Source organism: Numenius arquata, chromosome 6 (assembly GCF_964106895.1).
Source record: "Numenius arquata chromosome 6, bNumArq3.hap1.1, whole genome shotgun sequence".
Taxonomy (NCBI): domain Eukaryota; kingdom Metazoa; phylum Chordata; class Aves; order Charadriiformes; family Scolopacidae; genus Numenius; species Numenius arquata.
The window spans coordinates 4407316-4423683 of record NC_133581.1 but is presented as its reverse complement, the minus strand read 5'-3'; the positions used below and the strand labels follow the sequence as shown (position 1 = coordinate 4423683).

Here is a 16368-nt window from a genome sequence, read left to right as displayed (position 1 = left end):
ATATGATGAGGAAAATAATTTTGAATGTGTTGGAGACCTATGAGCAGATCATGTCTATGGAGATATCAGTGATTAAGCACATATTTTTAAGAGAAAATTTCATTGATAAGCTTTTGAGAAAAATATCTACTGATATTTTACATTTTGGAAAATATTGAATATAAGTATCACAGAGCTTATCTGGGCCTGTTCTATCAGAGGACACTTAACAACAAAAAAAAGTGCTGGCTCACTAGAGAAGAACGTTATTCTACCCTAACACAAGATTTTGGCTGTATCCAAAAATCTATGGGCTTGCCCAGGATATTTATAAAACTGCAAATATTATTTAGGATTTTTTTTTCTTCTCATGAATATTCATGCTTGTAAGTTTAAACACAAAGAAGACTTGTGTGTTTTCTGGTCTATTTCCATACAGCACATTACTACAGTGTTATCCAAACTTTGTAAATTAATCAAATAAATACCTGGCTTAATCTATCCTTTTTGTACTGGGCTGTAGAGTGAATGTGTGCTAGCTCTTCTTTCCCAGTAATTTTTCTTTTCAGGCTGAATTGGACTCTGTATGGCTCAGAATATTGGAGAATCTTGAGGGCATCTTCATATTTGATATTATCGAAAAATACTGTAGCACTTAGGAGCTGATCGCCTGCAAGTGGAATCAGACAGCATTTTAATTAGCGTTCTCTTGCGGTTTTTCAAATTCTGTTGAATTAATGCTCATTAAATAAAAAATAATTATCACATCCTGTTTATTTAAAATATTAAACAATGTTCACATAATAGAATCACAGAATAGTTAAGGCTGGAAAGGACTTCAAGGACATCATCTAGTCCAACTGCCCTTCTTAGGGAAGGGTCAGCTACAGCCAGTTGTTCAGGTCTACGTGCAGTCAGGTTTTGAATATTTCCAAGAATGGTGACTCTACAACCTCTCTGGAAAACCTGTTCCAGTGTCTCACCACCCTGACAGTAACAAAGCTTTTTCTTATATTTTTTAGTATTTAGACTCTGGCCCTTTGTTCTTGTTGAAATCAGTATTTATTGTAGTCCTGTGGCATACTATTTTGTGAAAGAATCAAACGCAGGTTCTTCATTAACATTATGAGTTGGGTATTTTTTCATGTCAGTTGTGTATACACTACTTTCTATGTATCTTTTTCAGTGTTCCAGTGAGAATTAGATAATTATTTTTTGGTATACAAAAAAAAAAAAATCACATTTACTTTTTGTTTAAGAAACTGATCTTTAATTTATTATTATGGAAAGGTCAAGCTCACACATGATATTACTTGGTTTGGGATCTATTATTTCTATTACCTAAAGAGATAACAGATGAGCTACATACCTGAATATTTTACGATATATTTAAAAAAAACCAAAACAACAAAACACAACAGAAAATCAGACTGTACCTTCTCTCAGACTAAATATTTTTGAAGCAGGAGATTCCTTAAGTACTTTTTTAATAAATATTCCATCATTTCCTCCGCCCATCACACTAAACCCACTAGCACCAGCTTCCACTTCTGTTTTCAGGGTCACTTCCATTGTCTCCTAGATATAGAAAAAGGTGTGAATTTATAATTCTTATTCATTTGTATCAAAGTTTTCTACATTATTCTTCAATAAAAAATCAGGTTTCCTCAGATAAATTTTCAGTAGCTCAAGAAAGATTATCTAAGATACAGAATGAACTTATTCAGTATGGGTTTGAGTCTGTTCTAAATTAGAATTAAGCACATATGCTAGGGCTACACTGGATCAGGGTCATAGGGAAAATAGGTTATAATTTTAAAATGTGAAACATATGGAATCTTTTAGGGCTGAAATATTGTGTTTTCTGTGAAGATGTTAAGCACCTGAATTAGAATAAATGGGCCAGAAAAGTCAGACTAAGTGCTGTAGTGTACTCAAACCAGAGAAGGCTAGAGAATACTAAAAAGAATTATAGAAGGACCCCAAATAGGACATGTAAGTGTTCATGCCTGTGCCACAACTAGGCAATTTGTGAAGTTCCTGGTCAAAACAAGTCTGAAGTTATTCTTTGTACATTTGTCCTTCCCTCTGTCCACCCATCCACATCTGTGTGTTGCAATCAACTATATTATTTTGCAAGCCATATGCCTAAAACTATGGAGTGCCTTTAGACCAACCTGTGGATGACTCTGTTTTGATTTGTCTGTAGAATATTTTTTATTTTCTTCTTCAAGCTGAAAAATAATTTGCAATTATTTAGTGTTCAGAAATCATGCTGTTGTAAAGTACAACAAAAGTCCTACATCAGTTAAAATCCCTGGTTTAGACTAAGAACTGAGGCTGACTTTAACGGCAAGAGAGCAAAATTGGGATCTACAAGTGTAATGTACAATGTGGATGATTTAACTATATTATTCCAAGTAGCAAATTAGATAGGCCAATTTTTTTTTGTATGAAAATGTGCATGAAATGAATGTCAGAATTGTATTAAGACATGGGGAGCTTTTCTGCATGTTACTCATGTAGCACATTTCTCATGTTTTCATCTTTGTGAACACACTTTTTTTTTTTTCATTTATTTGACTTCAGCATGAATGTCAAACTGTTGCCTACTTAACATGATTGTACTAATTAACTCTTTAACTTGGAATAACCAAGAGGTACAGGTGATTTTGAAATACCTATTAGTTAGATTCAAGCCAGTTAAATGTTCTAATAGGAAAAGCATTGTGATTTCTTGGCACTCTCTGGCCCAGATCCTTTAAGGAATGAAGTCAAATGCATTTTTTGCCAAGAAACAAGAACGTGGCCAACAACAAGTCCAGTACCATATATTGGAATAAACAAGGCCCTTATTTTGGTGGGGACAGGAAGACAATATGGCTGCAACAACATCTTATTACATGACATGAGTCTTGGCTCGTTGTAGGAGATAAAGCCTCTTGAATCAACTTAGTAAAGCCATGCCTGCATGAAAACTCAGTGTCTTGCCTTTAAATATTCTTCTTCTATATATTCATAAACTGGAGAGGATCCTTGTGGCCTTGGACGGATGTCTTCTACTGCCACTTCATTAACCTGTGGAAAAGAAATGAGTGGGGGAAAGGAACATCCACCATTAAACAGTGAGCCGTTTTTTTAGGAGAGTTTTTCTCTTTAGGCATAGTCTCCTTCTTTGTACAAATTTTTCATTAGTAATGGTGGATGTAGAATAACCAATAAGTCTTTCCTTAGGTCAAGAACAAATAAATTTCTCATTTAAGGATGTTACTCAAGAATACAAGGGACAGACTCATGAGAGACAAAAACAATAGTATACTGATTTTGGTTCTTTTTATGAATTATATGCATCTATGGGCTAAACAGACGGAAAATACTGACAGATCAATTAGTTGATCAATTGAAAAAGGCATTAAAAATCCTCTCCCCTCACCTGCTATATTTGCACACCTAATCATGCAGCTTCAAACTTTATTGCCCTCTATAACCAAGCAAGCCATGGAAGAGTCCCAGCAGGTATTTCTGCTGGCAGACATTTGGTATGCTTCCTTCTGGAGCCAAGTGATAGGGAACCAAAACCAGGTAAAGATTTAAAGAAAAATTACTGCAGTCAACAGCCATGTAATAGTTTGTGAAGTCTGGGTATTAAACTTATGCTGGTGATTCATGGCAAAGAGCAGATCACTTTATATTGAAGCATCACTCTGGCTTTTGAGGTGGCAGGAGAATCCCAAGTGGAAATACAACATTTTGTATGGGGAAAAAAAATTCTCTGGCAATACCTAGCTATAAAGAAAATACTTAAGATCCTGTTTTAATAAGATAACTGCCCAATGCACATCCCCCCAAAAACCCCAAGTCGAAAAAAACACTCACAGAATCCTCCTCCTCTGCATCTGCATCAGCATCAGCATCTCCTGGAGGCTCAGCCGGTCTCAGCTGTCGTCCAGAACCTGAAAGCAGCGCACACGTTGTTGGTATCCGTGGGAGCCACGCAGAGCACACAGCAGCTGGACTGCAAGCTGGGGCCCGGGGGACGTGCAGGGTCAGCTATAGAAAGGCCTGCTTTCATTCAGATCCCTTATCTCAGATCTCATCAGGCCGATCTCTCCAAAGATACCAGAAATATTCATACGCAGAAATGTAAAGACTTTTGTGAAGGAAAAAAACATCCCCAGACTGGAGAAAATGTAGAACTGGAAGTTGGTCAGCTTATGGGTTGGTTTTTTTTTAATTACCATGGAGGGCTTGAGGTGTGTATTGGGCAATACTGGCAGGGTTTTGGCAGTGGTGTGCTCTCTGTGGGTCATGGACCATCCTGTGCTGGATGCAGCCGCTTGCAGCCAGCTCCGCCTGCAATGCTGAACTGATCGGAAGAGTTTCTGGCACCTTCATGAAAAGGTGTTTAAGAAAGGGTGGTAAGCACTGAGAAGAAGAGACACACTACTAGAGGAGGAGAAGGAGAAAGACAAAGAAGACCACACCAGAGCAGGAGGAGAGAGGGCAGAACAGGAGAAATGCTGGAGCAAAATAGGATCTTGAGAGGGGGCCAGAGGAACAAAAGCCACCTCAGCAAGGACAGAGAGGAGGAGGCTTGACTCTGATGGGCTGGTACCTGGTGAGGGAACCCTCTCTGGGGCAACTGAGTACAAAGCAAGGAGTGGAAAAAGCAAAGCAGACACCACCTTCTGACCTGCACCAGCCCTCGCCTCCCCAAAAGGACTGAGTGTAGCTCACAGCAAGGGGGCCGGAGACCAGAAAGAGGGGAGGGGAGGAGAAGTGTACGGAGCGGAGCTGAAGTGTTTTTCCCTAAGGGGTTTTATTTTTTTAAAATATCAGAATCAGTAATTAAAAGTTCATTAATTGGCATTAAATTAAATTGATTGAAATTCCCCATCTCAAAGCTCTTCCATGCCTTTGACAGAGGTCTTAAGACAAAAGCTGGAGAGTAAACATAATGAATTTTTGATAGTCATAAAGACTCTGATTTCTTGATTTTTAAAATATTCAGGGTGGAGGGAGATGGGGTGAAGGAAATGGGCTATTTGAAAGTATGAATCTGCTGAAATGCCTTAAATTGGGCACTGAAGAATGAAACCAGCATGAATACATCATCATTTTCAGAGATCCAGGCTTAGCCAGTAGAGGACAGTGTGGCTGAATTACACATTCCCTTATGCAAAGGCTATTCTAATACATGCACGAGCTCTTGTCCTGATAACTACGTCTCTTTCCTGTCTCCACAGTCCATTTTTTCCAAGCCATCAGGCTGACTGGCGCTCTCACACCCAATTCTGCAACTGCCATTAGTATACATAGTTTTGGCTCTCCTAAACACATGCTCTGGCTTAAAAACATGCTCGAACGCTAGAGAAGACAACCGCAAGCAGAACTGTGCCGCTCATTCATTGTCTACTTTAAATGAAGAATCCTTGGGCTGGAAGACAACATTTCTGGATGGGGATGCTGCATGCTGTGTGTGCAGACAAGCTGGCACGACTTATGCCTGTATGCAATCACTCTAACTCACACAACTTGCCAAGCTCTTGTTAAAATGGCTGTGATTTTGCTAGCTTTTCTTCATAGCCTTCTCATCTCCTACATTTATTTTTCCCATTACTTTTTTCGAAGATGAAATAATTATTTAGTACAGGCAGGGTCTTGAAAGAGTTATGCCTTGTGACCAGTGATGGACCACTTTGTTAAGATGAATGGAAATAGTGGGCTTCCAGTGGGAATATTCCATGTCAGTCTGTGGGCCAAATTTCCAAACTTGACAGAATAGAAGGCATCCTCATTAGCCATATGTACATCATCTTAATCAGCTCTCCTGTGGTATTCTAGCTCCAGAGAACTAGGATCAACTCAGAACACATCAGGGCTGCCAGACCATGACTCCTTTAGCCTTCACGGGACTAGTCCTGATGCCTACGATGGACAATTCTAGAAAACAGTCTTAGTGCAAACCCCAATTCAGATTAAAGACCTGCATGAATTGGCTTGATTTTTTTTTTTTCAAAAGCTCTAGCATTTGCAATTTTCATAAGCTCAAAAAAATTGGAAAATGATCTTGTTAAAAAAAATTAGATGTGTATTTATGAACCTGATTTTAGGCATTTCTGCCTGAAAATTCTGGAATCCATTCATGAAGCTCTTCACCACATGTATTTTAATAAGCATCATATGAGGAGAAGAGCTGCAGGACTGAGGCTTGATTGTTTAATTTGCTTGGTGCTTCTAAAGATTCAGGTGCCAACAGTGAATTTTACGGCTGTTACTAAAATTCCAAGAAATAGTAAGGACTTAGTGTTGGGGCATTGCCGTATTTTTCACTTGGGAGAATCCCACCCACAAGCTCTACAGTCCACTAGAATGACTTAACAGAATATTGCTTGGATTGCTAGAGCGTTTGTTCTTCAGTGCAGCACTTCAAGGCTAATTACAGCACCAATCCCTGGTGGCTGCCAATAATTTTGCTACTGGAAAAGAAAAAGGAAAGAATTATCTGGGAGAATTCTTGGGCTGGTTCGTTGCTGTTTCTCTTGTTTTAGCCTGGTGTAACTTCGGCAACATTTTAGTTGTCTAGAACTGGAGCAATCCAAGTACGGGCTGCTCCGTTCTCGGGACCTGAATGGTCCTGTATAGTTTGTGCCCTTGATTTTTCACCATCCACTGGGGCACATCCCTTGAGCCTAGGGTACTGCAGCCATCCTACAGGTTCTAACAGAGGTGAAACTTTTAAAACCAGATGTTTTAAACAAAGGATTCTTAGAATGATTAGGTGACCAATGCCTTCAAAGCCTTCCTGTTGCTAAGACTGAGCTAATCATAAAATCCAAGGGAATTAGATCACTTCCCGCAGTGAGACCTGAACGCTTGTTTCCCATCGGGATGCCATTTTAAAGCAAAAAAATGACACTGCCAATTCTTGTTCAGCATGGAAGCAGAGAGGTAGATCTGTCCTGACTGACATCTCATCTGGGCCTGGACCAGGAGAGAAGTTTCTTATTTTTCACCAGCCGTTGATCAAGCAAAGCAGTGGTGTATGAGGCACAAGGGTGGCTTCACATGCTTGGCCAAGTATTGGCAGGCGATTGCTCTCCTTGTCCTTGCTAGAGGGGCTGCGGAACAAAGTTTGCCCAAAATGTTGCCAGAAAAATCCCCTTGCTGTTAAGGGGAAAATCTGTCACCATAAAAGGCCTCTTTCACCTATCTCATGATGGGTGGGAAGGGACAGAGTGCTCCTGTGAAAGCCTTTACTAAACTGCTACCTTTCCGACATGGTGATAGTAGGGCTCCTTCCCACAAAAAGGAGCAAGAGATCACTGTCCCCAGGGCTAACAGAGACGTGGGTGGGATTGCATGGAAGGACATCAGCTACACAAACGACCTTCCTTCCCAAAGCTTCACACTGAGGCTTTCCATCCAGCCTGATTTCCCAAAAATCTGCCTGCTCTGCCCCTCTACCACAGCTAACCCATGTCATAAAAGACTTCTTGTGCCTCTAATTCCTACTCTAGACTAGGATTTGCTTCACATTTTTTCCCGATTCAGAATACTTTAAAAACAAATCTATAAAAGAGAGGGATTACAGTGCATCGATGAATTCCATTTTCAGCAAAGCCTTCTTTCTGTGTATAAAAGATGGTGCCAATAAACCGTGATTTATATGCATGTCATTCTCGTGCCCCAAATAGTAGCGATGCCAACATTTTATAGGTTTTAACTTTTTTATAAACTCTGGACAATCAATGCTTTGTTCAAAATGTTTTCATAAACAAGATGGAATTTACATCAGTGACTACTTCTAATAGCCACTGAACTGCCTTCAGAACAAGGGAATTTTTTGAAAGTAGGCAGTAGGAGTTATACAGGCTGGGACGTTTTCATATCATATACTGAAAATTGTGTTTGCTTTTTAAATGAAGTTTAAAAAAAATATCTTTAATCTAGCAAACCAGCTGGACTGTTTTGGGTAAAACCACAAAAACATAGAACCGCGTTATTATTTTGGTATTTGCATTTGGTGGGTAACAGTCTCCAAACCCACATTTGAGATATTATAATCAATTTAAAGTATGATAGTGTCATTGAATTCAAGTAAATTGTGCTTTAACGTATTGTATAAACTGAAGAGAAACCTAGCTTTAATTGGGACACTGGCATATAAAATTACTATAATCTGTATACTTTAAAATCAAATAGAACAGCAAATAAGAATACTGGAAATGTTGTTTAAAAAAGGAAATATAACATCCTTTGCTGATCATACTAGCTTCCTGGCTTACAAATTATATCCCTTTCTCTGCAATTCTTAGATTTAGGCTTTCTGCCTTTAAAGATTTTATACTGAAGTTTGCATATGAATATAGTGAATTTAAGTAATCTGCTCTTATCCTTAAGCATATAACTCTTTCTTGCATCAACTTCTTAGGCATTATCTTTCCTGCTAAAAGTGGCTTTATTTTGTTTTATTTTATTTAAATTTTGTGCTGCTGTTGTGTTGTTTTCCCTGGGATTTTAATGGAGATCAGTTAAAACTGACCAGAGTAGCAATGGTTGCAATGCACATATCTTTTACAAAGATGCAGGTTAAATATTCCTCATTCTCGAGTAATATCCTCACCAGGAGAAGAGGTTCCCTCTTGCTGTGAACTGACTGGCATTACTTATCTAACTTCACTTCAACAACCAGCTTCTCTTAACAGGCAGAAACCTGAGCTGTGGTAAACATCGGCCCACAGGGGAAAACTTGTATGCTTTGCTCACTCATTTATTATTATTTGTTGATATATGAAGGTCACAACCTATGCCTTTTCTTTACTAGGATTTTGGCATTTGCTGGTTAGCATTTCTTAGCTACAGTAAGAAACCAGTCCTGTTTGTGCAGTATTGTGGAAATTAATAGCTTTGAGTCCACTGCCAGTTAGAAGACTCGTGCCTTAACATGTGGGCAAGGCTGGGACACCTTTTGGTCAGGTCTTTTCTGACAACATAGAGCACATTCTGGGCATGTAACCTGATTCGTATTATTAATAAGGAAAAGGAGGAGTGAATAATTGCAAGACAAAAACCAAAAATAATAATTTAATGTCATTGTCATTGTTGGCACTGTGTTTGACCCAGTAAAGCATTCATACGTGTAGGTCAGCAGTTTTCGCAGTGCTCCCTCCCTCGTGGGCTCATGGTAAATAAGGTTGCGCATCGCTGCTGTCACAGGCAGCTTCAGCTGGCTCCTGTATCAGACCCCTCTTCCCACAGCCACTGGTCCCTGTACTTGTGGATCTGCCTGTCCCTGTGCCCTCAGGCACCCTCTCGTGGGACTGTTACTTCTCATGCGTGGCTAGTCGGTGCTAACGCACTGCTTCAGAATTCCTCCTGTTTTAAAAACGAAATCCCTAATTTTAAAATTAAATCCCTAATTTTTTTTTTTTAATTAATCCCTAATTTTTAAATTAAATCCCTTTCTCAAAATGGATAGTATGCCTGATTTTTTTCTCCCACAGCTTGTTCTCTCTCTCTTGCAGGTATTGCAATTACTGGGATTCCTTTTCTTTCCTCAGAGCTCTCACAGTCGCCGGAGCAGTGCTGCTGTGAAGCCCTGCAGCCCCTTCTGATTCACTTCTTATATTTGGAATAGGGAATATTTTAAATAGTTAGAATAACTAAAATCGTAGTTCCCAGTTCAGGAAAGCACTTGATAACAGGAACGCTATGCACATGCTTGGCATTCATCTTGGCCTCTCAAGAGCAATTTTTCAGATAGGCAAGTTCACCTGACTTTAGTTTACTAAGAGAAATTTTTCACTTCAAGATTATGGGCAAAAAGGCAGCAATTCAAACATTTCAGTTTTTCTTTGGCAACCTCAGTATTTCAGTTTCCATGTCCGCTTCTTTTCTATACCCATCCCAATCTACTGTCTCTATTATTTTGATGAGTTATTAAATTAATGCAGCTTGCAGTGGGTTCTCTGGGTTTCCCAGGATATCTCCGAAGGCCGATGAATAAATGGAGATCAGTAAGCTAATTAAAATGTCACTTCAGGTAGACAGCGTCATCAAGCATATAAGACATTGCATTCTTGGTTTGGTTTCCTTAAAGCTGCCGTGACTAGAGAATGGACCAAATTAGTTCTTTTTTTAAAAAAAGTGCTCACAGACAAATTTATAATGACAGCAAAAGTACCATCTTGTCCATCTCCGTTACCATTTTCTAAATATGAATATGAATTTTTGGCACTTAACTATTTTTCACCACTTTCCAAAATCAGCTGTGCTAAAGATCTTTGAATCTACAAGTAGATCTTTGTGTTCTGCATCAATTGGCTTGACGGAGCCAGGATTTGCCAATCCCTGCGCTAAAAATGTTGCGCAAATGGTATGTACAAGCACAAAAAATCGTTACCCAGTATCACCAGTGGCCTGAAATGTTTCACTATTTCTCTTTGTTTCCCCCAGAGTTTTTTTCCTTCAGCTCGAGTTACAAATGGAAGTGGTGACCTCACGCTACATTAAAGAGGACTAAAAGCCTAGGGATTTTGTAATGCTTCATGGTGTATTGTGGAAAAGAAACAAACCATGGCAGGTTCGTTGTCCAAAACTGCTGTCTGGAGGCTACACAGCAAAGAGCATCTGTACCTTGGGTTTATGTTCACTTTATGTTCACATCTGTACCTTGGGTACACCGTACCTTGGGTTCCCCTGTGGATCTCTTTTAAGTGTAAATGCCCAGATTAAGTGTAAAGACCATGAATGAAAACAACCAGGAGCACACGGGTGTAGCAGGGAAGCTCCCCATGAGGGGTTTCGCTGTAGCAGTTCAGAGTAATTTGTCCCTACCACCCAAATCATCCTCCTGGGCAGTTCGGTGGAGGAGTCATGTCCTTCCAAGCAAGCTGGCTGTGAGGGAAAGGATCCTGCAAGCATCAGTTGGCAAAGATTAGACTCTGAAAGTGTCTGCAAATAAACTCTTTTATGCATGCACCGTGTTTCTTGAGAAAGCTGCCACAACGTTTACGGCACAGCCCATGGCACAGGGTCTTGCACAGTCTATGTAGGCTTGGCTATGAGCTCCAGAAGGCCCATGGCATTCCCAGTAAGGAGGTCCAGCTATGCTGGGGAAAAACCATCAGTGAAAATTCATCTTCTACAAAGAGTCCCTAGCGCATTCCACAGACCTGGACTAACTCTATTGTCCTGCAAGATCCCATGGACTGAGTTACAACTGCTGGGCAGGGCTGTGGGGCACGGTAGGACCGCGGTGGGAATGCCGCGCTTGTCACTCTATCCCGGCAGGATACGTGGCACTGGGGAGATGCGGGCGCAATGTCACGGAGAAGGCTGCCGCTCCCAGCCCTCCATCGCAGGAATGTAATGTGTTGCTTCACTTGAACCGCCGCCAGCGAGACAGCGGGGGCACCCAGAAGCTCCACCTAGACGAACCAGCTTGCCAGCTCTGAATGGAATGATTACCACGGCAGAAAAAGCAGCTGTTCTGCCTCAGAAAAAGTGATAAAGTGAGGAATAGCACCTCCCCTTTAGCGTTTCCCCTCTGCCCTGTGCTGGGAGTAGGACCCTCCCTGCCAAGCCCTGAAATTCTGATCTCCCTAACTTTCCATGGGATGAAGACAAAGGACTAGTCTGTGAAATGAAGACTCAAGAGTTTGGTGCTAACGGGGTTTAACAGGCCTTATTATCTGCAGGATGCTATCAGAACCAGCTAGGGCTGTGTTTAAGCTATACTCCCGCCTTTGTTTCGCGCTGGGGTTGGTAATGCCCCCTGGCTGCGCTCTGTCACCGAGCTGCATGCTTGTGCTCTGATGAATGTAGCTCAGACTTCGGAGCCGAGAGCAGGGGCTTGTAGCACAGCAAAGCTAAAGGAGCAGCAACTCCCAAATAACCAAAGTGTGAATAGTTTCCTTCCATTCAAGGCATGAACAAGATGTTTTGATTCAATGCCTTGGTATGTTAAGCTGCCCTTGTCAGCAGTTAGAGTACTTCATTAAAAGCCTTCAAATCATTTCATCTCAAAAACCTTCCGAAAACAGAAATTATACGTAAGTTATAATCATCAGTCTCCTCGCCGACTGTTTATGAAGTTAGCTCCTACTTTTATCAAAAGGAACAGTCCTCTGCTCTGTAAGGTACATCCAAGTAGAGAAATGCCTCGGGTTTCTCACAGACCACGCTGAGCTCTCTAGGATTTTATAGAGCGTTTTCTGCAGGTTGACGAATATCAGGGAAGATGTGGAAGAGCACTGGCAACTAAGAACAGACATAAACACTACCATAAAAAGAGAAACTAACAGCCCCCAGATGAAAAGGAGAGTGAATGGCTTTCCCCTGAGTGTGTGTTTATTGATAAGCTCTCCTCAAAGATTTAAAACTATTAAAAGCATGCCTGCTCATGCTTCACAATAGGAGCAAAATTTTAATGAGATCAATCAGAAAGGAGCTCTTTATTTTTACAGTGGTCCACCTTTTCGCTGATGGTAAAGATAAACTTAATAGAATCCATAGGACATTCCAAAGCAGAAGAATAAATCACTCTGGTGGGGCTCTGCACAGACTTTCTCAGCTTTAGTCATATTTAAACACGAAAAGCACAGGGGACTTGTTTCTTTCCAAGCCTTTTTTTTTTTTTTTTTTTTTTCAGTTGTCAAACTGAAATCTCCCAGATCCTTGGTTAATGAGTTTCATCCAGCTATGACCATTTTTTGGTTATTTGGCTATATAGGAAATGTAATTTGGCCAGATGCACGTAACTCTTCTGGTACAATATTTACTAAAATATTTTATTACTCCTATACTTCACCTGTTGCTAAAAAAGAATAATGTTTCATAGGAGTAACTCAGTGTTTGAAAATATGCTCTCAACCAAAGTTTGTTGTGAGAACATGATTAGAACGATGCCCAAGAAAGACAGCAAAGGCAGGTGCCAGTAGTTGATACCTGAATTGGTCCATCCCCCCCTCTCGTTAGCTAAAATACAGCTGCAAGAGGCAGAGTGAAAAAGGCAGCTGGAGAAACACTCATGGCACTGACCTGATGGTTCTCTCTCAGAAGCACAAATTCTGCTTGGTCTCTGTAGATTTAGTCTGACGGTTGCCTGGAAGGTAGGTGTAACGTCCTGCGCTGTGTCTGTGTGTATTTGCTTGTCTCAGGCAGGAATTTTCCTCTCTTTCAGGTTTTACGTGACAGAATGTGAATTTTACTTCCTGCATGAATTCCCACGGTGTTCTGGTGTATAATTATTGTGATGACGGTGTAACATTAGGACCCTCTCTGATAATTATCAATTATGATCTTTTTCCAGGACAGCAGGGCCTCTGTTCTCATAAAGTCAGTTAGAGAAGGGAATGACTTTTTAGTAATTGTGGTTACGTATGTCCTAGCTCCTGGGCTGAACCAAAATTTCTCACCACCCTTTTGGACAGGGCAAAAGCAAGTTACAGATTCATAGCCAAATAAAGCAAAAAAGACTAGTCTAATCCACTGTGATCCTCAACAGCTTTATCTCCTGGGACTTCCAGCAGTTTTATCTCTTGGAATATACTGTTTTTACTTGTGATTGAGTCTCTACCAGTGCTGTAAATAGTTGCACGGATACCCAGCTAAAATCTCCCAGGGTGTCACCATCCATCTGCATGGTCTGGGTTTTAAGAAGGGCTTCAGGGGCATGTTGCAAGTGAAGTGCTTTCACTTGCTTACCAGCTTCAGGAACCCTATCGGGAACTACTGTGCAGTTATTTGGACAGCCAATATATTGATTAAGCATGTTGTAGCTTTTTTCACTCGAAAAAAAACACCCTTCATCTATATAAGAAACTAGTTTTTGAAAGTGAACATAAAGCTGCCTTCCTCTCAGAGCAAGGGACAGTTGATTCCCACCATCCTCCCTGTTAGATAGCTGAGAACTCTGCTCGTATCATGACTTGCCTGGAAGCGGAGGCAGGTGAGTGCCTATTGCAGATAAGGCCCATAAAGCTCACGCAAATTAACTTTCCCACATTCCTTCTCCTCGCTGATTCACCCCACGAAGAATCCAGGCTTTTCCCAGAGCAGATTGCCTGTTCCACTGCCAAAGCACAGCCCTACTCCGAGGTAGAAATGAATGAAATGAATACATTTATTAAAAATAATTGTTCTGTCCATGTAGGCTTGATTGGCAGCCCTGGAGGCTCATTTTTGCTGGCCACAGAGCAAGGACCGCTCGAGAACTAGTGGCCAAAACATCAAGCTGTTTCTTAAGGTAACCCAGTACTGACCCGGAGAGGTAGCAGGGTAAGTTGACTACTCCTTGTCCTCTCTCTGACACGTTAGGGGAGGATGCTAATTGTTGCTGCTTTTGGTGGAGAGCATATTTGGCCCCTAAGAATAGGTCTTAAGATAAGAATAAGAATAGAGGATCTACTAACATTATGCAAAAAGCCCAAAGGAGGCTTTATATAAATGGCTCTTACCACTCTGAATTAGAGATTTTTCAGCCCAAGCTGCTCTTCAAAACAACTGCTTAAAAACCATCCTTATCAGAATCAATGCATAGTAAAACTTTTCATATTTTTATATAACTATAAACACATATATAGAAATATAAAAATTATTTTTTACATTGAAGATCCTTATGGTCTAGGACGACTTTTCATTTCTCTTTATTCCACTGACAGAATTCAGTGCAGAATTAAGTGCCCAGATGTAGCAGTATTAATGGAGTGATGTTACTTTGCATGTCTCTCTGGTATGCTGGGCATAGCCCCTCTCAAAACAGGAATGCAGAAAAACCCTTGTAGCTTTTCCACAACCTTTTATGGGGGCTTTTATATAAATATCTGTCCTTGGAAACAGGTTTCCAGTTTGAGAGAAAGTTCCCTGGGCAACTTGTTTGGATGTAAATCACTATGGAAGAAAATATCCTTTAAGCTTTTAAATTCCTTAACGTATATGTAATACAAGAGATATAGGATAAAGGTGACAGAAAATTGTTATGGGAAAATGTTTTACATCAAAGATAAAGTTAGCAGTTCCCTCACTTTGTTAAGATAAAAATCTTTTCTGTCAATAAACAGGGATGGTAGCAAAATAGTATTTGGCACAGCTCCCTTTCTCTTGTTTTTATGCGGAGTAGGAGAGTCCCTTTAAAAATTAGAGAGAATTTCTGGATGCTGACTGTGGCTCTGCAAAAGTGTAAATGCTCACTTACTGATAAATTAATCCATTGAGCCAAATTAATAAATTCGTATAGTTCTGTTCACATCAATGCAATTAAAACCTGAATAAATGGACTATAAATTTAGTTTTCAGTCAAAAAAAAGGTCAGAGTTCAAAAGGATTCAAGGAGTGACCTACCAAATTCTTTTCAAAAAATTTTGTCTCCTTTCTTCAACTTCATTGGTTTTCACCTCTCTTTTTTTTTTTTTTTTGTGTTCGTCTAGCAGATGTCTACCTTGCCCCAGCATCTTCTAAACTTGCTGTGTGATAACTGTCGTCTTTTACAAATCAAATTTGTGAACTTAGTCTTTACTGCTTCAAATTAGAAATAATCAGATATGTGAGACTGAAAAACACTGGAATTTTAAGTGCATGTTAAATTTCAGAAGGAGCAACTGAACGTGACAAACTTTCTTTGCATTGTATTTTTGCAAAAAAATTTATTTATTTGAATCTTTACATGTGGGTTTTCAAATGATTCAGTGCTCATTTTTCCCCTCCGCACCATCTAGGCAGTCTGAGGCACCCAAAAATAACAAACCAGCATGCTTGCCTAATAGATTAGAGGTAAACACAGTTTAGTTAAGGAAATAGTCAGTTTTCTGTTTCAGAGAGGGTAGTATAAACAAAAGGGAGAAACCATTTTTTTAAAGACTCATTACTGCAGTTCTGGATCTCTTTTTGACTAAAGACTCAAATAACAAGAAAGTAACTACGCTGCAGATTGTCCATGTAGTAATTGGTGAATGAATTGAGATGGGTGGAGTTGTTTGAAAGCACTAAGAGGACTATTTCTTGGATTTGATTATCAACCCCGAGGCTGATTCGTAACAGTTGCAAACATTCAGAGCCTCTCTGTAATAAGAAAATAATGATATCTTGTGGAAATGAGTAACTGTTTCTTTACCATAATGGTCTACTCACAGGTTAAATATTTTTTAACTCAGTTAAAACAGGATGCATTATTTTTGAAGGCACATGGTAACATTTTTCTCGATGAACAGCTGTGCTAGATTCAGACTAATGTGTAAGAGAATAAATTACATTTTGCCCTTCAGCTAGATCAAGGGCTCCGCTGAAATCAACAGCATTGTTCCAGCACAAAGCCAGTATTAGGAAAAGGAAGAGCCCAGGGCTTCAGTTACAGTCTTTGAGATCTACTGCAAGCAGGTGGATCTGGTT

At 40.0% G+C, this 16368-nt stretch overlaps 1 protein-coding gene across 1 annotated transcript in view; it reads right to left on the bottom strand.

Moving 5' to 3' along the window:
• Positions 1 to 13138, bottom strand: part of AHNAK2 (AHNAK nucleoprotein 2) — a 40697-nt gene extending 27559 nt beyond the window's left edge. Inside the window, exons 1-5 of the mRNA XM_074149769.1 lie at positions 13024 to 13138; positions 3856 to 3932; positions 2971 to 3057; positions 1416 to 1557; positions 468 to 649 (exon numbers count right to left, since the gene is read on the bottom strand). Coding sequence (XP_074005870.1) covers positions 468 to 649; positions 1416 to 1551 — 318 coding nt within the window. The 5' untranslated portion in view covers positions 1552 to 1557; positions 2971 to 3057; positions 3856 to 3932; positions 13024 to 13138. The remainder of the gene's footprint in view (positions 1 to 467; positions 650 to 1415; positions 1558 to 2970; positions 3058 to 3855; positions 3933 to 13023) is intronic.
• Between the last annotated feature and the right edge of the window lie 3230 nt (positions 13139 to 16368).